The sequence below is a fragment of the Alternaria infectoria genome, assembly GCF_024043175.1.
Source record: "Alternaria infectoria strain BMP 0036 chromosome Unknown scaffold_1, whole genome shotgun sequence".
Classification (NCBI taxonomy): Eukaryota; Fungi; Ascomycota; class Dothideomycetes; order Pleosporales; family Pleosporaceae; genus Alternaria; species Alternaria infectoria.
Window position 1 is genome coordinate 3703262 of NW_026250690.1, and position 19199 is coordinate 3722460.

At 53.0% G+C, this 19199-nt stretch overlaps 9 protein-coding genes across 9 annotated transcripts; 4 read left to right on the top strand and 5 right to left on the bottom strand.

The window, feature by feature from the left end:
- Nucleotides 1-84: 84 nt before the first annotated feature.
- On the bottom strand, nucleotides 85-885 carry J4E92_001234 (uncharacterized protein; the record flags this gene model as incomplete). Its single annotated transcript, XM_051492647.1, has 1 exon — nucleotides 85-885. The coding sequence occupies one exon, from the start codon at nucleotides 883-885 to the stop codon at nucleotides 85-87; it is 801 nt and encodes a 266-aa protein (XP_051358159.1).
- Nucleotides 886-2891: 2006 nt separating this feature from the next.
- Nucleotides 2892-4502, bottom strand: J4E92_001235 (uncharacterized protein; the record flags this gene model as incomplete). The annotated part of the gene is made up of 2 exons (XM_051492648.1): nucleotides 2892-3491; nucleotides 3546-4502. The coding sequence occupies 2 exons, from the start codon at nucleotides 4500-4502 to the stop codon at nucleotides 2892-2894; spliced, it is 1557 nt and encodes a 518-aa protein (XP_051358160.1).
- Nucleotides 4503-5924: 1422 nt separating this feature from the next.
- Nucleotides 5925-7103, top strand: J4E92_001236 (uncharacterized protein; the record flags this gene model as incomplete). The annotated part of the gene is made up of 5 exons (XM_051492649.1): nucleotides 5925-6012; nucleotides 6060-6119; nucleotides 6179-6625; nucleotides 6677-6918; nucleotides 6972-7103. 5 exons carry the CDS (start codon nucleotides 5925-5927, stop codon nucleotides 7101-7103), a joined length of 969 nt encoding a protein of 322 aa, XP_051358161.1.
- A 546-nt stretch (nucleotides 7104-7649) lies between these two features.
- Nucleotides 7650-9221, bottom strand: J4E92_001237 (uncharacterized protein; the record flags this gene model as incomplete). Its single annotated transcript, XM_051492650.1, has 1 exon — nucleotides 7650-9221. One exon carries the CDS (start codon nucleotides 9219-9221, stop codon nucleotides 7650-7652), a length of 1572 nt encoding a protein of 523 aa, XP_051358162.1.
- A 1171-nt stretch (nucleotides 9222-10392) lies between these two features.
- On the top strand, nucleotides 10393-12138 carry J4E92_001238 (uncharacterized protein; the record flags this gene model as incomplete). Its single annotated transcript, XM_051492651.1, has 3 exons — nucleotides 10393-10992; nucleotides 11072-11671; nucleotides 11740-12138. The coding sequence occupies 3 exons, from the start codon at nucleotides 10393-10395 to the stop codon at nucleotides 12136-12138; spliced, it is 1599 nt and encodes a 532-aa protein (XP_051358163.1).
- Nucleotides 12139-12866: 728 nt separating this feature from the next.
- J4E92_001239 (uncharacterized protein) lies at nucleotides 12867-14771 on the top strand (the record flags this gene model as incomplete). The annotated part of the gene is made up of 3 exons (XM_051492652.1): nucleotides 12867-12965; nucleotides 13170-14679; nucleotides 14734-14771. 3 exons carry the CDS (start codon nucleotides 12867-12869, stop codon nucleotides 14769-14771), a joined length of 1647 nt encoding a protein of 548 aa, XP_051358164.1.
- Nucleotides 14772-15058: 287 nt separating this feature from the next.
- On the bottom strand, nucleotides 15059-15532 carry J4E92_001240 (uncharacterized protein; the record flags this gene model as incomplete). Its single annotated transcript, XM_051492653.1, has 1 exon — nucleotides 15059-15532. The coding sequence occupies one exon, from the start codon at nucleotides 15530-15532 to the stop codon at nucleotides 15059-15061; it is 474 nt and encodes a 157-aa protein (XP_051358165.1).
- Nucleotides 15533-16243: 711 nt separating this feature from the next.
- On the bottom strand, nucleotides 16244-17962 carry J4E92_001241 (uncharacterized protein; the record flags this gene model as incomplete). The annotated part of the gene is made up of 4 exons (XM_051492654.1): nucleotides 16244-17116; nucleotides 17169-17683; nucleotides 17735-17897; nucleotides 17945-17962. 4 exons carry the CDS (start codon nucleotides 17960-17962, stop codon nucleotides 16244-16246), a joined length of 1569 nt encoding a protein of 522 aa, XP_051358166.1.
- A 541-nt stretch (nucleotides 17963-18503) lies between these two features.
- On the top strand, nucleotides 18504-19055 carry RBM8A (RNA-binding protein 8A; the record flags this gene model as incomplete). The annotated part of the gene is made up of 2 exons (XM_051492655.1): nucleotides 18504-18755; nucleotides 18822-19055. The coding sequence occupies 2 exons, from the start codon at nucleotides 18504-18506 to the stop codon at nucleotides 19053-19055; spliced, it is 486 nt and encodes a 161-aa protein (XP_051358167.1).
- Nucleotides 19056-19199: the final 144 nt, after the last annotated feature.

Below are 19199 nucleotides of genomic sequence, written 5' to 3' on the forward strand. Positions count from 1 at the left end.
TGGTCGAGAAAACGCTATCATCGCGGTCGCTCGTCAAGTCCGTCACCGTTCGCCATTACCGTGCTACCGCACACAATCCCGTCGTTAAACGCTTTCCCGCGCCTCGGTCTCCCATATCAGAAACTGTACATTATGTTCGTAATCCTCATGGTTGTAGTAGTGACCACCGATAGCGTGATCTAACAACTCCCTCGCGAAGTAGTCGTCTTGTCGTCTTATGAATTTGCAGAACTCTGCGTACTCCCTCCCCAGCACGAATTGAACAAAGCATTCATTCATGACGAATTTCGTGGCATGCGCAATTTCCTCGATGTCTCTCATAGATGGACTGACGACTTGGGACAAGAAGGACGAGATGGCTGCAGTTGTTGCGGAGCCGCTCAGGGATGCAAGATAGGCGAAGACAGTCGTTATGCCACGCTCTCCGAACGACGATCGTATCCGGTCTTCGCGGTCTTGGCTCGTTCGGATCTCAGCCAGTACTATCAGAGTCCTGCTCCCCAGGCGTTCCACATCGATGTGATATGAGCCCTTTTTCTTGCAATCCGGACCGTTCCGCGCATGTGCGTTCACCCCCGCATCGTGAAAGTCGATTTTGAGGGCCGGGGTTGCGTTATTCGCTATCAGATGCCGGTTGAGGTAAGCCACAAAGTGGTTGCGCAGGCTGTGCGTGGCCGTGGGGACATTTTCGGATAGCACGGCAACTGCGAAGTCGTCTGTAGGGTTCGAGATGGTGGGAATGAAGGCTCGAGCTAGGTCCGTGCCCAAGCGATGCGCTAGTCGGTCGTCGCCAAATACATATTTCTGGTAGTCCTTGATGGAAAACGGAAATGCTGTCTCGTCGCGGCCGACGATGTTGTGCAGCGAGAAGACATCCTGAACCATTGAGACTCGAGGGATGCGAGACCCTAAAAGATGCAATTTCGTGGGTCAAAGAGAGTGCGCGAGCATTTTGAGGTCCGCTGGCCGTGTAGTTAGCGGCGACCACCGTCTGGATTTCGACCTGCCAAGAATGGGGCTGTGTAAATGTCACTCTTCTCGAAACCGCCCGTCTTTGACTAAAATGCCGCACAACACGTCATATGCTAGCCTCTCCGATGGACTTGGATTTATGGTAGGTTGAAGCTCCATGGTGATATCCGGATCATTGCAGATCAATGCTGCCGACTGTGCGACGAGGGGCGAGTGCCGCGTGTCGCTCTTGCCCTTTCACATGTCACCCACTGAAAACTGTCTACAAGGCTCAAAGTGCAGTGTGCGCGGTGGAGCGAAGGCGACTGCCATCAAAAAGCGGTGTCTCCGAGCGCTAGATGACAGTGAGAAGTTTGGAAGCGCCGTCGGAACAGGAACCGCCAGACAGAATAGGTTAACAGGTGCGGAATGATTGTTGCGAAGAAGACGACAGAAGATGGCGGATAGAACGTCCCGTATAGTAGAGCATGTGCCATGTTGTACATATGCCACGGCAAGCTACAACCCAACAAGCAAGTGCGTGAAAGCTTATTCAAAAAGCACGATGCTTGGCAAATGCTTCACATGTGTCCGCTCCACCCGTGGAACTCGAGGGCGTTGTCAATGTCAGTTGCCGATTACCCAATGGCACTACTAGGATTGCTGAACGGAGCAACGCGCACCGAAATCCGCTAGTGGGGTGCTTTCGTCTTCCCAAGGCATGTCTGCGAGCTCCTCCGGACTAATGTCCAAGGAAACCATCGCCAACCACTTCACGCAGTTCCACGTAACGCAATGGAAGATTCAGCATGGTTAAATTCCAGGCATCCCCTGAAACTCGGCCGTGATTGGTCTTAGGGTCTATGGGGTCAGACTTGTCGAGAGATATAGCGTTGCCGGAGTTGGGGTAGTCCGTGCGAAAATGGCTCATCGACTGTGCAGCAAAGTCACGCTCACCGTTGAGAATTTTTGAACGGAAGCACGATGGATGATGCCACGAACATGTTCAATCCGTACTCTCAAGAGGTGGTAATGCCGAACGAAGGGCGCTTCGTGCTGGTGACACGTAGGTAAGGTAAAGCAGTATGCTACGCTTCTCCCCACGTGTGGGGCGCGTGGGATGCGAGTATACCTCGGTATAGGCGAGGCGTGTACCACATCTGCGAATTTAGGATCATGTAGACGGAACCCAACCTTGGGAACTTGGACCGATCATGTGCGCTCCTCACCGTTCAGATACACACTGAACGCCTAGGCATCTAGACCGCCCCTTACCTATGCTGCGAACTACCAGCTTATTGTCCATGGAGCGACATACAGGCAGGGGCGCTCGCTTGCACTGTGGGTAATGGTTGTCGCTTGTCGAGAGACAACGATCGCACTCGGCTATACGGCAGCTGGCAGCATACAGGCTGCTGCAGCATTGGTTAGGCAGCTACTGCGCAAGGGTACTGGGTAGTTGAAGAAGTCTTATCGTGACCGCAATCACTGAGAGTGTCAGCAACACGCGAGTGGTGTGACTTTCATCCCAAACGCGCGATGTCGGCAGCGATATCGAATATCAGTGGCACCACCAGCTTCACGACTTTGAAAGGCGCAATCGTACTCGGAGACATGTATCAGATGAAGGCTGCAGACACAGACTACAGCGGCAACTGGCGCGCGGACGGCGCACTCGACATGAGACCGTGTCGAGCTACTGAGTCAGCCTGTTGATGACGGAGCGGAATCACGAATCGCCTTTTGCCAAGCTTCGGAAGTGGCCTTCCAAGGTTCGGAGCTTCCGACACGCGTCAGCTTGTGCTACCAACACTAACGCGCGCGGCGCGGACACATCACGCGTCAGCTCGGCTCGGCCCATCGCATGTAGTGACGATTGAACGGGTATTACTTCTAGTCTCCTATCTACTTCCAACATCCTCATCTTCGCAGTGGCCGACCTACTCGATCGCGATCTTCACCGAGATGGAACCCTTGGTCGTTTGCGCAACAATCAAGTCGTGGTCGTACGAAATGTCCTCCTTCACGGTGTCCACAAGCTTCGCCCTCGGAAGAACATTGAGGCACATGTACGCGCCCATAATGTACAGCTCACAGTACGCCAGTTGCTCACCAATACAGCTGCGGCTTCCCTTTCCGAACGCAATGAGCTTCTTCTGGAGCGCATAGTTTTGCGATCCATCTTCCAACAGCCAACGCTCGGGAAGGAACTCGTCAGGGTCGGGGAAAAGCTCCCTGTTCCAGTGGTTGATCATGGATGTCATACCGATAGGTGTACCCCTTGGAATCACCCAGTCAGACTTGCCATCAGCGGATACATAGTGCAGGTCCTCCTGGCGCGCGATTCTGGCAGATCGATGAGACACGCCGGGCATCATACGCAAACACTCTTGCAGAACAGCCCAGAAGTAAGGCACCTTCTCCAGCTCAACCCACTTCACAGTCTGTGTGTTGATACCAGCAGTAGCGAGATCAGCCATCAGTCTCTGGTAAATCTCCGGCTTTGCGAGATTCCAGTATGTAAAAACAGTAAGAATAGCCTGCGGTTGCTGTTAGCTCTGGCTCTTTGACAATGGCATTTATCGGGTACTTACAGCAGTAGTTTCGGTGCCCGCAAGCAGGAAGTTGAAGCCTTCACCGTTGTAGCGGAACTTCTCCTCCTCTGACATGGTCTTGTTCTTGCCCATGACCTCAGCGAAGACACGTCCATTCTCGGGGTTCTTCAAAGCCTGGCCAATGTACTGAGGAATGGTCACGTTCATGACACGCATGACAGCCTTGATATCTTCACCGAGGTAATCGGCCATGAATGGCAGGACCTGAGCCATCTTTCGGCCCAACGCGTTGTGACGCATCATATACGCACTCTTGAAAAACGACTTGACCCAGGTTGCGAAGTTCGGCTCCCAACCTTCCTGTGCAACAAAGCCCATGGGCTCACCGAATGCGTACTGAGAGATGACATCGGCAGTATAGCAGTTGAACGCTTCCTTGACATCGAAAGCGGTCTTGCCGGCATAAGTGAGCATCTTGTCCGCCGTCATTACGGCAAATTCATGCACTTCGCCTTCGAGCTTCAACATCTGTTGGCGCGAAAAGAACTTGCTCAATGGAGCCTTGCGGGCACGGTGGAGGTCATGGTCGACAGTCGAAAATCCAGTTACCGAAACAGGTCCGGCTCCTCCAGTGTTCAATTGATGCTGCCACTTGTCGCGTGGACGTCCAGGACCGGCATAGATCTCATCCGTGAAGGCAGGGTCGGAGCAGTGTAGTTCGTCTGGGTTTATGCGTACGATGGGTCCATATTGCTCATGCATGCGGGCGATGACTTTTCCATAGCGTCCTCCGAGCCACCAGTCGTGGTACGCTTCGTACAGGTAGGTGGCAGCTGCGATCTTCGGGCCAGGGAACTTGGCGAGTGGATGGAAGGGCGAAATGTTGTATAATGCAATGGCAATTCTATAGCCGACCCAGAGTAGGACGAGCCAAGCCACCATCGCGACAGAGAAAACTGACTTGGAGCCCTGGGAAAGGCCCGAATGGTCGTCCATGTTGGGGAGGTTTGGCAGTTTGGCGAGGCACAACTGCACAAAGGGGAGAACGTGATTGCATGGCGATGTTTCAGCGAGGGCAATGGTATATACCGCAATGGTGTCTCTAGGCGACTGATAGCTCAACAGGGTCGATCCCTTCTACTTCCAATCGCTGGGTTTTGCAGTGCATCCGCACCTGGCGATAAAACGAGCATCGCATGTGCAGCGCCGAAGATGCCCCGTATCGACTCCACTAGGTTTTCATTCAGCGATCGACCATTGGTGCTCCAAGACCCTGGAGGATCATAGCGCCACGTGGAAAGGAAGTTATCACGCTCAAGTGGGGATGCGCGCTGTCCACAGCGGGAATACTGTCTCTTTTAGTTAAGCTGGTTTGGGACTCAAAATTCTTCACTATCAGACCCATGAGAATAAGAAGGGGACAACTTCGCCGATATATGCGCACAGATGGCGCATTTAGGTCTAGGTACCCGAAGATCTGGGATAGGGCTGTCGAAAAGATCGGGGATCCTGCATTCTTCTATCTGTTTTCGAGAATTTGGTCGCCAGGCCTCCTGCCTCAGGCAGAATACGAGACAGGCAAGTCATGAACCCTGACAGCACGTGTGGAGCCGAACATGAGGTCTCCTGCTTATCCCCTGCTTATTCATGCAGCCAATGACCCTCGAGTCGGAAAGTTGCGGCGTGCCGCCTGTCATAACGGCAAGCGGATGAGGCGCCCGGCAGTGGCCCTTGGCGCGGTGGGTCAATACCTGGCCTAGACTGTTTCACCGTCGGCGACTCTCCGCCGGCACGTTACCAAATCTTTTCAAGCCTCAAGTCAGTATCTTCGTTACGACTCACGCTGCATGATTGCTCGAGATTGATGGCGCTTCATTACGATCGTCATCTCGCGTAGGTCAACATTGCTGCATGCGTATCCGGGGAACGCGAACGCACATCCGCAGGGAATAGTTCAGGTGTTCGGCCAACGTTTGTGGTAATGATCCTTACGATCTCCACTGTTGAACGTTGACAGGCAAGGAACTGTTTTCGGTCCGCCGGGCTAGGCCCGCTAACCCAACGGGTATGCCATCATTACGAAAGCCAAAACAGTTTTGACGAAGACAGGAGACGGGAGACATGGATCAGGTTTTAACAATACACTCTTGCCCCGACTCATCGCCCCGACTTCATCTCTTCGTTCTTTCCTTTTCTCCAGTTCTCACGACAGGACCCACTCTTTTAGTACTCCGTTCATTACTTTGCATCTCTCCGGACTTCGAGTGATAGCTTTGGATCGGGGTCTTGCCTCCGCAGGTCAGGATGGTGGAAACAATCGATATAGCGATGGCCCGGAGCGGCCGCGACTCCATGATAGCGATGTCATGTCTGTGGCTGCTCTTCGCCTCAACTGTTGCCCTTCGATTCTATGGACGCATGCGTGGACCTGGACTCGCACTGGATGACATCTTCGCCGGTGTTGCGCTGCTCTTGTCGACAAGTACTATCGGCCTGAATGCCTACGGTATGCATCAACCTCGTGGATAGGCAGAACTCATATTAACATCCAAGCAGTCTTCACGATTGGCGTTGGTTACGACCTAGATCCTACCTCTGACAAATTTCCCAAGCGTAAGTCTGCTCTGGCGGCTATTACATCCGGTGGAGATGTTGAACTAACCACCTAATAGTGATGAACAACCTCCCGGTCGTCATGCAGATAACCTTTTCCTTCACTTTGATCTACATCTGGTGTCTTGCGGCTCTCAAGCTATCTCAACTAGCCCTCTACCACCGCGTCTTCCAACTGCAACTGCGCCTTGCAGTCTACATTACTGCCGGTATAGTCATTGCATGGGCTGTCATCTTCAACTTCGTCTTTATCTTCCTCTGCGACCCCATCTCCCAACAATGGACCCTTCAACGAGTTGGACACTGCATGGATCAGATCTTGTTGCTCAAGTGTCTGATTCTGACAAACATGGCGACCGATCTCATGATCGTAGTCATCCCAATCCATTGTGTATGGCAGTTACAGATGCGAAAGACGGAAAAGTTCGCCGTGTTGGCTTGTTTCGGTCTAGGTCTCGCTTGCGTGGTTATCAGTATTGCGCGTTTCGTTCTCATCTTCACCGTCGGTAAGTACTCTCGATCTGACGAGAAGGAGAAACACGACTGATAGTTTGCAGATCTCATTAACAACCTCACTGGTACATCGGGTACCACATTCATGCTTTGCACCGTCGAGCTCATGCTTGCTGGTCTCTGTATCAACATTCCCATGTTGCGACCCTTCTACCTCCAGTGGCGCAAAACGTACAAGAGCCAATCAGGAAGCCACAACCTCAGTGCGATCAAGCGGTCGAACACTGGTGGACTGGGTTCGCACCAGCAACCAAGGCCTGGGCACTACACCCAGTGGATGGAGTTGGTAAGTCTGGTTCAATGTCTTGCGACACAGAATACAAGACTAATCAGATGCAGCACGACAAGGATCAAACAAACATAACCGTCACAGGCGACGATGCCAGCTCGGAACGAAAACTCACCGCACCAGAGCCACTGCCTTTCGACGCGATACAGATATCCAAGGATTTCAAGATTACCCGAACCTAAGTATAGAGTCGACTCAGCATTGCCATACCCGTATCAAGATAGGCTGTTGGGTCTCCGACGCGAGAATGTGAAAGACTCAGCGTGGACCCAAAAGACTCAGCGGTATGCCCTATAGCGGCCAACACACTCGCCCGTCGCAACGTCGGTGATAGCCACTGCGCAGCTGCCCAGGGCCACGTCGAAAGATGTTGCAGAGAAAAAGGTTTTAGGACCTGGCAAATCCACCGCGCAAGGAGAATGGGACCATCCAGCGGCAACCCAGATTGCAGCACATGTACAATATAATGATATGAAGTCCAGTAATGCAAGAGACGAAACCAAAAGTCGTGAACATCGCTTGATAGGTAGCTAAGACAGTATGTCATACCGTGAACATCCCGCGGGCGTCGCATCGTTCGTCTCTTTCCGCGCCCCCATGCTGATCGCGGGGTCTCGCCCACGATAATGCACGATGTGTAGATCAATTCGCGCGGAGTTCTCACCGACAATCAAGACCCATCAGCAGTTCGCGCATCACGCACGGTTTATAGGTTCGCCACCCACATTTCAAACGGCCCGCTGCGATGATGCGCTGTCTATCACGAAATCTTGAAATACGACCTCCCCACTCCCCTCCGCGAATATACCGATAATCGGTCCTACGAAATCTTTGTCGCTCAGGTCTATTGTGGGTACTTGGGCAAACTCTTTGACCTCTCCACTGTCGGCGCGGTATGATAGCGCGTACGAGGTCTCTGTGTACTCGAATGTGAGCTGCAGAGTCTGGGGTGCGGTGTCTAGGTTGGCGCTCTCTTGACGATCGATGCTTTTTGCCTTGTTGAAGACGTGGAGACGAACGGTAGGGGAGGGGCCATTGTTCGAGGTCATGTATGATAACGAGAGGAAGCGATGTTCGTCTTTGTATACCGCCAGTCCTGCACTGGTCGATGTAGAGCTGGATCCGGGAGGTAAAAGGGTGACACTGCTTCTTCCCTTCAGCTGACGTTGACGTTTACCGACGAATGATGGTGATGCATTGGCAGACTTCAGACCTTCCGGAGAAGCGGTGAGCGTGATCTGCCGCTCGCTGATCTTGTAGCGCGACAGCTCGGGGTCGTGGATGTAGAGGAAGTCAACGCCAGGCGCGGCAGTAAGTCTTCTCGATGGATCCGGTACAACACCCAAGTTCTCGATGTTCATCTTCGCGCGATCGAAACTGAGCCAGCCATCATCACTCCACTTCCCTCTTGTAAGGAATGTTTCGCGTCCGAGCCCGTATAGATTGGGTGCGCCCATTCTGATCCCAAGACAAACACCCCACCATTGCCCTTCTTTGTCTTCGAAGGCCTCGCAATGGCCAGTGGCTTGTATGTACTCATCAGTTTCAGCAGCGCTCAATATGGGGTTCTTGGGCGACGCCTCCCACGGGCCTTCGAGATTCTTGCTTCGCGCCATGCTCACGCTGTGCCCCTCATGCGTACCTCCCTCCGCAATCATTAAGTAGTAGAACCCATTTCGGAAGTATATGTGTGGGCCCTCAGGGTAGATACCACCGGTGCCATGCCATAGTTGCTTCTCCTCGCTCAACTTCTTCCCTGTCTTGACGTCAATCTCGAAAAGCGTGATCTTGGTTTCCGGACCTGGAGACTTAGAACCGCAGAGATACGCCTTCCCTGTGTTGGGGTCGAAGAACAGGCTGGGGTCGATGCCGTAGAAGTCGAAGTAGATAGGGTCACTCCATTTACTGGCGTGGATGTCTGTGGTGGAGATGATGAAGTTCTGCAGCGTACTCTCCTTGCCCTCTTCTCCATCGTTCACCACATTCGTGCACACAATGTAGAAAGTGCCATCGTGGAACCGTATAGTTGGCGCGTAGAGACCGCCTGTTGCGTAAAGGTGGTCCTCATTGTCCAGACCGTGGATCAAGGTAGCGGACTTGGAAAAGCTCAGCTGTTCACGTCGGTTGATAGCATTGCCGATCTGGTGCCAGTGAATGAGATCCTGTGATGTATAGATTGGCAGACCAGGGAACAAATGGAACGTTGAGTTCACGAGGAAGTATGTGCCATCGACGAGGACCAGCGAGGGGTCTGGAGCAAAGCCTCCAATGATAGGGTTGGTTGCCGGAGTCTCTTCCATGTTGGTGGTGGCGCTGCTACAGATTATGATCTGAGATACGAACTAAGTTATCTACCCAGGAAAAAGGATCATAGACTATTCTTGGTGCGCGCGAAGGCGTATAACGTGCTGGTAGTCGTACGGTTGGCACAACGATATTATGCCCACCGGGTAAATGCGCACGATGGTCGCGTGAATGATCCTTGGCCCTACTGCGCCATCTCTTGTCGGTAACATGTCACGCTTCCGTCCAAGAGTGCATGTAACAAGCCTTGGAATGCGGATTTTCTTCTACGAAGGTATCTAGTGGTAGGTATAAGCTTTGGTAGAAATGTTTACTTGCCGAGGTACGTTCGACATCTCTAGGGGGGTTTGTGTGCTTGAAGACTCATCAGTGTGTCGTGAACATGATCGACATGTCGCAGTGAAAGGGTCCAGGACCCAGGTGGAAGGAACGACCCCGGGACAAATGAAACTCGAGTGTAAGGTGTGGCAATTCCCGAAGCTGTGGTGTCTAGACGCGCTCTTGGTAGCGCTGGTAGTCGCGCAAGCCACGAAGTGTCTGGGAGTTTGCTGGGCTGTCATCTGATCTGAGATGAGGATCCAATCAGAACACCGTGCACTAACTGCATTAGGTATAGCGACCGAGAACAGCCCCACATTCCGAGCATTGGCAACAAGACACCGGCAATACAGGGCGGCAATACTCACTGTCTCACGTCCAAACTCATTCAAAAGGCCTGATAAGGTTCATCTTTAGCCGGTACAACCCCATGGGGTTGCTCGCACGACTAGTTGGTTTCCCCGCATTCGACTAAGGGCTTAGTGGCATGCCTCCAGACTGGTTCACTTCGGCCTCATTCCACGATGCCTAGAACTATCAAGACCGCAGCGCCTTGGTGGCGCGAGGCATAACAAAACAAAACGAGAAATGAGTGCTTGACTGCGGGACAAGGTAAGGCAAATATGCGCATTCACCCTGCTTGGCTTCATCCCGAACCCAATTTTGGCTATTGAAGCGTGTCCGGGAAGATGGGTGAGATCTGAGTAGCTGGGATGGCATGTATCGAAGATACTGTACGTGGCGGGTGTCGAGGGTATATATGCAACAGTGACCCATGCAGCTCACGTCTTTTTCTCGCAGCGGCAGCTCCACTATCTTCCTTCACAAGAGCAACTTCTACCTTTCAAGATGGTATCCTTCCGCCCACCCAAGACCACGCAGAGCGCTGTGCCCCTCAAACCGCCGAAAGGGCACTTCTTCTTCGCTGGCCGTGCCTATCCAAGAGTCGCATGGTGGAAGCGAGCCAACCTCCGCAGACTCTACATCTACATTGTCGTTCTCATCTTAACCAACACCGCCAATGGCTTCGACGGATCCATGATGAATGGTCTTCAGTCTCTGACTTACTGGCAAGACTACTTCGGCGAGCCTCGCGGGGCTATGCTCGGCTTCTTCAACTCATCCATGTCCCTCGGCTCACTCATCGGTCTCTTCTTCACCCCCTACCTCATTGATTGGAAGGGCAGGAAGATTGGTGTGGCGATTGGCTGCGTTATCATGTTGATCGCCGTTGCCATCCAGACTGGAGCGCAGAACATCGGCATGTTCATTGCTGCCAGACTCATCTTGGGTTTCGGAGACACCATCGTTCTTGGATCCGCGCCGTTGCTGATCGCAGAGATTGCTCATCCACAGGATCGTGCGATCCTAGTCACACTTTCTGGTGCGAGCTACCACTCTGGCGCCTTCATCGCATCCTGGGTGACATACGGAACACTCCAGCTAAAGGTACGTTAACATCTCACCCTTGTGCATTCTACTGTCTCTCTGCCTCTCCTTCACAAATAAATCGTCTAACACTTTACAGAGCGACTGGTCATGGCGACTCCCATCTCTTCTGCAGTCGATCTGCTCCCTTATCATCCTCGGTTTCATTTTCTTCATGCCCGAGTCTCCACGTTGGCTGTGCAACAAAGACCGCCATGAAGAAGCCCTCGCCATGTTCGCCCGCTGGCACGGCGAAGGTAACGCTGATGACGAGTTTGTTCAGCTTGAGTACGCCGAAGTGCGCGCTGCCATTGCCTTAGACAGGGAGCACAACCGAACCAGCTGGTCGGACTTCCTGAAGACCAAAGGCAACCGCAAGAGGATCATTATCATCACTGCTATTGGTTTCTTCAGTCAATGGAGTGGCAACGGTCTGATCTCGTATTACCTAAAGTATGTCATGGACAACGTTGGCCTCACAGATCCCCAGACGCAACTTGGAATCAATGGCGGCATGAAGACCTTGGCGCTCTGCGAGAACTTCCTCTTTGCCTTCTTGGTTGACAAACTCGGTCGACGTCCGATCTATCTTATCTCCACGATCGGAACATTCGTGATGTTCAACATCTTCACCATCATCTCTGCCCGGTACGACATCGAGCCTCGGGCCCCTCTCGGCAAAGGGTTCATCGTCAGTATTGTAAGTTTTCCGTGCTACTCTTCGACCCTTGGGCCGACCGAGAACGCTATGCTGACCTTGACATGCAGTTCTTTTACGGTATCTTCTACGATATCAAGTCCGGTATCATGGCAGGATACACTACTGAGATCCTGCCATATGGTCTTCGTGCCAAGGGATTCACATGGCTCAACTTCTGCGTTACAGCAGCTCTCTTCTTCAACCAGTTCGTCAACGGCATTGCGCTCGATGCGCTCGCGTGGAAGTACTACATCTGCTACTGCGTCTTCCTCGCTTTTGAGATCGGCGTCATCTACTTCTGCATTGTGGAAACCAGGTACACGCCGATGGAGGAAATCGCCAAGTTCTTCGATGGCGACGATGCTGTTGATGTTGGCGAAGCTGCGTTGATGGACGTCAAGGAGCAGGGTATCGCGCGTGGAGAGAAGGACGGGTCTGTGTCGCACATTGAGGAGGTTACAAAGTAGGAGGGTCGCGTCGCTTAGCTCTCAGGCGGGTATGTGATGTCGAATAGTTCGTTACACTGGAATGATATGCATCCAATTTGATGAGCAACCTCTGTGCCAAATTCTGGCTTCCAACGGGCGACCGGTCGCACGTATTGCAATAATACAGATGCTGTCGCACGACGAAAGACGACCATGGTGAACAATGTGCAAAGTTCAAAAGCAAATTGCGCGCCCGAAACCATTGTCATGGTGCAGGAAATAGGGTTCTAGTACAGCCGATTGGCCTCTGAGGAGACTTCGGCTGGTGACGAGGCGGGGCCGCATCGCCAACCTCGCGACATCACGATACATCCTAGCAAGGCTTGACCGCGTCATGCTCAGCACACAACACAGCTTCGAGCGCGCATTACAGCACGTAAGGCAGTCAGTCGCATCCTACATGACGCTACCAGGCCTCCCACCAAGCACCCGAGCCAAAAAAGCTTGCTGTCCGCCACTGCCAACGGCCCAGCAGCTGCCGATCACCGTATCTCCTGCTTGTTCGAGCATCGTACTTGCACTAGCACGGGCGCACTACTTTATCCACCTTCCCTAAACATGGTTGTCCCTCGCATAGATGATAATGAAATGGCCGGGTAGCTATCACCGGCGTCATAACTCTGTTCTCTCGTGTTGGGGCAGATATATAGGCGAGCGCTGCCTGACGTGCGCCGTTGCCAGCGACTACGCATCGTCCTACCGGTACCATGCGTTTCTCAATTGCTGTCGCAGCGATCCTAGGTGGCCTCCAGGCTGCTTCTGCGCTCAAGCTTTCGCCCAGAAATGCGGTGGAGAGGGAAGAGCAGGTAAGCACTCTTTCTTCTGTTTATTGCATCGATGTAGCGACGGTGTCTTTCTCTGCATTCAATTGCTTCATGCCTTTCTGCAACATGCATGAGAGGTGTGAAAAGACCGATAGGGCCTTTTCGGATGGAACATCAACATGCGACGGATATCCCATACCTCGGAGATGAATTGGTGGTAAGCAAATGAAGCTGACCCGATATCAGGTGCAAGCTGCACGGACGCGTCGCAGCCTGACCAAGCGCGAAGACACCGATCCCACGTTGCTATACCCGGAGTACAACATCTCAGTGCCAGTCGACTTCTTCCACAACGAGACACGGTACGAGCCTCACAGCAACGATTCTTTCAACTTGAGGTACTGGTTTGACGACACGTACTACAAGCCTGGCGGACCGGTCTTTGTTCTTCTTGGCGGAGAAACCGATGGAGAGGGTCGTCTCACCTTCCTCCAGAAGGGAATTGTCCACCAGGTCATCAAGGCTACCAACGGTCTCGGTGTCATTCTTGAGCACCGTTACTATGGCAAATCTTTCCCGGTTCCCGATCTGACGACACCGAACATGCGGTTCTTGTCGACCGAGCAAGCGCTTGCCGAGGTTGATTACTTTGCCCGGAATGTGCAATTCGAGGGCATCGATGCGGATTTGACTGCGCCCAACACCCCATGGGTCGTTTACGGTGGATCGTACGCTGGAGCTCAAGCTGCGTTCTTGCGAGTTGTATACCCAGAGACTTTCTGGGGCGCAATCTCTTCTTCTGGTGTAACTGTTGCGATCTACGACTACTGGCAGTACTTTGAGCCAGCTAGGCTATACGGTCCTCCAGACTGCATGAAGAACACACAGCTTCTGATTGATGTTGTTGATGGAATTCTTATCCGCCAGAACGACACCTCCAAGGTTCAGGCACTCAAGGACGTCTTTGGCATGGGTGGTGTTACCGACAACCGTGATTTCGCTGGCCAGATTACTGGTGTCTACGGCCTGCAAAGCACCAACTGGGACCCTGAGGAGAACTCGCCCTCTTGGTTCAACTACTGCCAGAACATTACCGCAGAAGAGCCTGCAGGCGAGAACCTACGCCCAGCTGTTGCGGAACTCGTTTCAGCGGCCGGCTACACCAACGATACCGCCGTGCAGAACATCACTCTCAACGCTATTGCTTGGCTCAACAGCACAGCTCTCTCTGGATGGCGCCGTTCGAATAGGACTCAGGACTCGTACTTCACCCAGCTCAACGTTACTGCGCTCCAGCAGTACACTTCTATCGAAGACTACGGCGCCGTGAGCTGGAGCTACCAAGTCTGCACGGAGTGGGGTTACATCCAAACCGGAAACACGCCTGCTGATATCATGCCCCTCATCTCACGTACCCTCGATGTAGAGTACCTGACCTTCTTCTGCCGCGCACAATTCGGCATCAACCACCCTCCGGAGATTGAGCGTGTCAACAAGTACGGAGGCTACGACATCGACTACGAGCGTCTCGCCCACCTCGGAGGTAACGCGGATCCATGGAGGCCTGCTACGCCACTGTGGTACCCCGATAGCAGGAACAGCACAACGGAGCGCCCATGGCATCTGATCAGCCACGGTGTGCACCACTGGGAGGAGAACGGTATCTTTGAGAACCAGACTACTCCTGATCTGCCACCACCGCAGGTCGTCTACGCTCAGCAGTTCTTGAAGAACTTTGTCGTTGATTGGCTAGAGGGTAAGTTTTCGAAACTACACGAATTTGTCTGATCCACCCACTAACGAGACGTAGAGTTCGAGAACCAGAAGGAACACATGGAGCTGCGCTAAGCCTCAAAGGGCCTCGCTGTTCAACTTGATAGCTTTACACTGTCTTGCTATACATGACCTTGAGGCCTAGCCTTTAGGTCACGTCAGCTTCGGTCCATCACCATCAACAAATCATATCAATTCTTTGCAAACATCAGCCGACCCCCGTAAACCCACGAGATGCAAGCTGCACGTTATGCTGAAGCCCATTAAGATAGTGTGATTCAAACTATAGACCCATCAACCGCTAACTATGCCCATATAAACACACTCGACTTCCGCATCTCTCTTCACCCTTTCCAACGACCCTACGCCACAGTATTCTGAATCCACCCCTGCCCCTCACTCTCCACAACCTCACCCCCCGTGCTCTCCCCAATCCTAACCGTAACATTAAACCCCGTAACCGTCGCACCCCCACTAGCCCCATACAACGAGTAAATCCCCGCATTCAACAGAATATCTTTCCCCTGATACGCCTCCATAGCCAATCCTGCCGGTACCGTCGCGGTAATAGTAACGTTTTCCTGCCCCTGGTTGCTCTTCTCAGGACCGAGGTATGCGGATTGTGTGAAGGAACCGAGCGTGCCTGGGTAGCCGGGGGCGAGCGAGAAGCCCCATGCGACGGCGACGTCGGCGACGGACTGGATGTAGCCTTCTGAGAGGAGGGTGAGCGTGAAGGTGCTGTTGGGGGCGAGGGTGGATGGCGCGGCGATGCCGATGAGGCGGCCGGAGGCGAGGGAGAGGGATGTGAGGGCTGTTGTGAGGGTGGAGAAACGCATTTTGGTGGTTTATTGGGTTGCTGTCGTATTTTGGTGATGCGTGATGTTCGTCGAGGAGGTATTAAATATTTGGGTTTGGCTAGGCTTGCTGTGGTGATGTGAGATGGGTTATATACCTCCTCCCTCTCCGCTACTTATAATAGCAAAGCATCTACCGAAAGCGGACCGATACTACTGAAAAGCTCCCACCATCTCATATCGCATCATACCATGCAGCGTCACCTTTCTCCACAAAAGCTCTGGTGTCGGAAGATTGTTGTGCGAATTATCCTGGTCATGGGCTCGTGCAGATCTCCCGGCGCAGCCACGGCGACCACTCGGGCGGTGAGTAAACTGCCGATCTCTTTGACCTGGTCGCTATTTTGAGCGGGATACGAGGATGGTCGAGCCGTAGGTTCCGAATTGTTGTACGAAAAGTATGGTGTTTTGGAGAGGGTACGTCATGCCGGGTAGTGGAAGCGGAGTGAGTGTGGTGGAGCTCGTACAAGTGGCGGAAATAACGTCATTTCGATTTAGGACAGGATGCCCCCTTTTGTCACGATACGGATTTCGCATTGTCGAACTGTTGCATTGGCAACCACACACCTTTACGGTGCTGCCTTCCATCTCTTATAGAGAACTGTAGGAATTTGGAATAAACTGCTTTGCTATTGCTATGAAAACTACGCTATTTAACAATCATGAAGTAGAAATGTGTCCAAACCGACTGCTTTAGATCTTGTAATTCTTGCCGTATACCTCTTTTTGGCTCGTTGCCGGCTTCCACTCAAAGTGGTGCTTGCCCTCCATTGGCTTCTTGACGTTCGCGTCTGTATCACCCTTCTTGTCGAACATGTGGCTACCAAAGTAGTCAAGCTCGGCTTCGTAGAATGACGTGGGCAGGTCGGTACCACTGGCAACCTTGAAGTACTCCAGGGTAGCACTAATGGCCGGTACGACTTGGTCGGTTTCTACAGCCTTGGCGACTATGCGACGAAGTGCGGGGAAGCAATTCTTCACATCTTTGGCCACCCGAGACGAGAAATTGAGGTTCAGGTTTTCTGGGGAGGGGTTGGACTTGAGGACCGGCGCGAGGATCTCATCGGAGATGTAGTCTGCTTGGATAATACATCCACCGCGCCAGATCTGCCAAACTTGCGAGTAGTCGATTTCCCATTTGTTCTCTTGGTCTGCTTTCGCAATGACATTCATGCCTTGGATGTAGCTCGCGAGGCATGATGCATATGTTGCCTTCCTGAGATCTTCGAGAAAAGCCTTCTTGTCCGTAATGTTCAGTTGACTAGGAGGGAACCCTCCGTCGGCGGCTTTGCTGGCTTGTTCACGATCACCGCGGAAAGCGGATGCGAGGCGGAACGCATGTGAAATGTTGAGAGTGAAGGCTGGGACGTGACGCTCGATAGCTTCAGTGTTGCTCCAGACACCAGTACCCTCCTCGCCAGTAACATCCTGAACCACCTTGTCGAGGACTTCCGAAATGACAAGAGGAGGTAATTGGGTATCTTTCTGGTTTGCTTGGTTGGGCTTATCGCTTGAGTCGCGTTTGTGGGATAGATCTGCGCCAATGGAAACGAGGAAAGTACCGCGCTATTCGCAAGTCAGTTCAGTAAATCCATAATATCTTGAGTTGTGAACATACCAGCTCGCCGTCTGAGTTCCACTGAGAGAGGACATCGCCAATCTCCTCATAGTCCATGCCCATCTTTCGCATGATGCCCCAGGCCTCACAGATAGCGCTCATCATACCATGCTCGATACCGTTGTGCATCATCTTCACGTAATGTCCTGCTCCACCCTTGCCGATGACACCCACGCAAGGTTTCTCGTTCTTGTCTTTGGCTGCGACCTTCTCCAGCAAAGGAAGGACTTCTTTGAGCGCAGAGATGTCACCGCCAGGACACATGGAAGGTCCGGCTCTCGCTGCCTGGTATCCGCCACTGACACCGCAGCCAATATATCGGATGCCAGTGCCCTTGCACTTCTCCTGTCGCCGCTCGGTATTCTGGAAGTGTTCGTTTCCGCAGTCTAAGATGATATCGTCGCGGGCTAGATATGGTTCCAGACCCTCGAGGACCTTGTCGCCGACGCCGCCATGCGGAAGAGAGAAGACGAGTAAGCGTGGTGTGGAGAGTGATTTACAGAGGGAATCGTAGTCTGTTACTGAATTAGTCTTGAAGTGTATCAGCATTTAAGGGTCTCGCTTACCTTTGAATTTCTGAACTTTTCCGTTGTAGCCTTGCTTCTCAGCCTTCGCAATGACTGCATCCATTGCCTGCTCTGAAGGGTCTGAAAGCGAAACATTGACACCGTCCTCGGCGAAAAGCAGGGCCATTCCACCGCCCATGCTTCCGCATCCGATCATGGCGATCTAACAAAATCAGTTTTGCTGGGAATCACATGAAGAACGGGACATACATTTGTGAATTTGGACATGATGTTAGTTGAGGTTCTCCTCTTCTTGTCGCGAACGGAAAGATATCAAAAGCGAGCAGCCTAGAATGATAATGTACAAGTATGTGAGGGAGGAGAAGGACGGGAGCGTCGGATCGGCGTAGTTTACGAGATTGTCGAGAAACTGGAGCATGATGAAAGGCGCGGGTCAAGGGCGTGTCATATAACAATTGAGTGACGTCGGCGGGGGTGTAGCTGGACCTAGCTCACTGCTAGGGAAGAATGGCTGGACGGTGGCCCTTTTATCTGCTTCTTTCCGACTGTGCCGTGAGGGGTGGGGTCGTCAGCCATGATGTATGCAGGAAACAGGCACTGCACGTAAGCGTCGGACTTGGGGCCAGACACAGGGCAGGCGCGTTGAGAGAGAGAGCGAACCTGGGTCGCGTAAGTTGGGATGGAGCCGCTCTTCCACTAGCGCGAACCGCCTCGACTACGGAAACATTTGGCGACGCCGAGAGCTCAACAACGCCCTCACCACGATATCCAGTCTACACCACCCACCGACCAATTACATTCTGCGACCATGGCCGACACCACAGAAACCATGGACATTGACCAGCCCGACGTCGCGACTGACGCCAAGCCGACCACCGACAGCAACGACGCGCGCACCCAGGCAGGCGCGACAGCTGTGCGCTCCATCGAGGGCTGGATCATCATTGTCACCAATGTGCACGAGGAATGTACCGAGGAGGATCTTCAGGACATGTTCGGCGAGTTTGGTACCATCAAGAACCTGCACATGAACTTGGACAGGAGGACGGGTTACGTCAAGGTACGCGCCTGAAATTGGTGGTTGTGACGAGGAAGGAAAGAGCGATGGGGGACTGACATCACACAGGGCTACGTGCTCATCGAGTATGCTACTCTGGAAGAAGCGAACGCCGCTGTCAAGGGCGCCAACGGCGAAGAATTCCTCGAGCAGAAGGTTACCGTCGACTTCGCCTTTGTACGACCACCGCCAGCCAGCAAAGGACGGGCGCGCGACCACGACAGGCGCCAAAGCGGACGCGGGGCCGGAAGAGCCAGGAGCAGGAGTCCTGGACGCGACGGAGACGATATGGACGACGAGTAGTTCCTAGGCGGAAGTGGCATACAAGCCGCTTGATTTGTTAAACATGCTTTCGTAAGCACCAGGGAGAACAGAAGGGTATGGTCCAAGAAGTCCAGCATCTGCTGCGCTCGCCATTCAGAGCTGTCTCGCAATACTAGCTCCCCG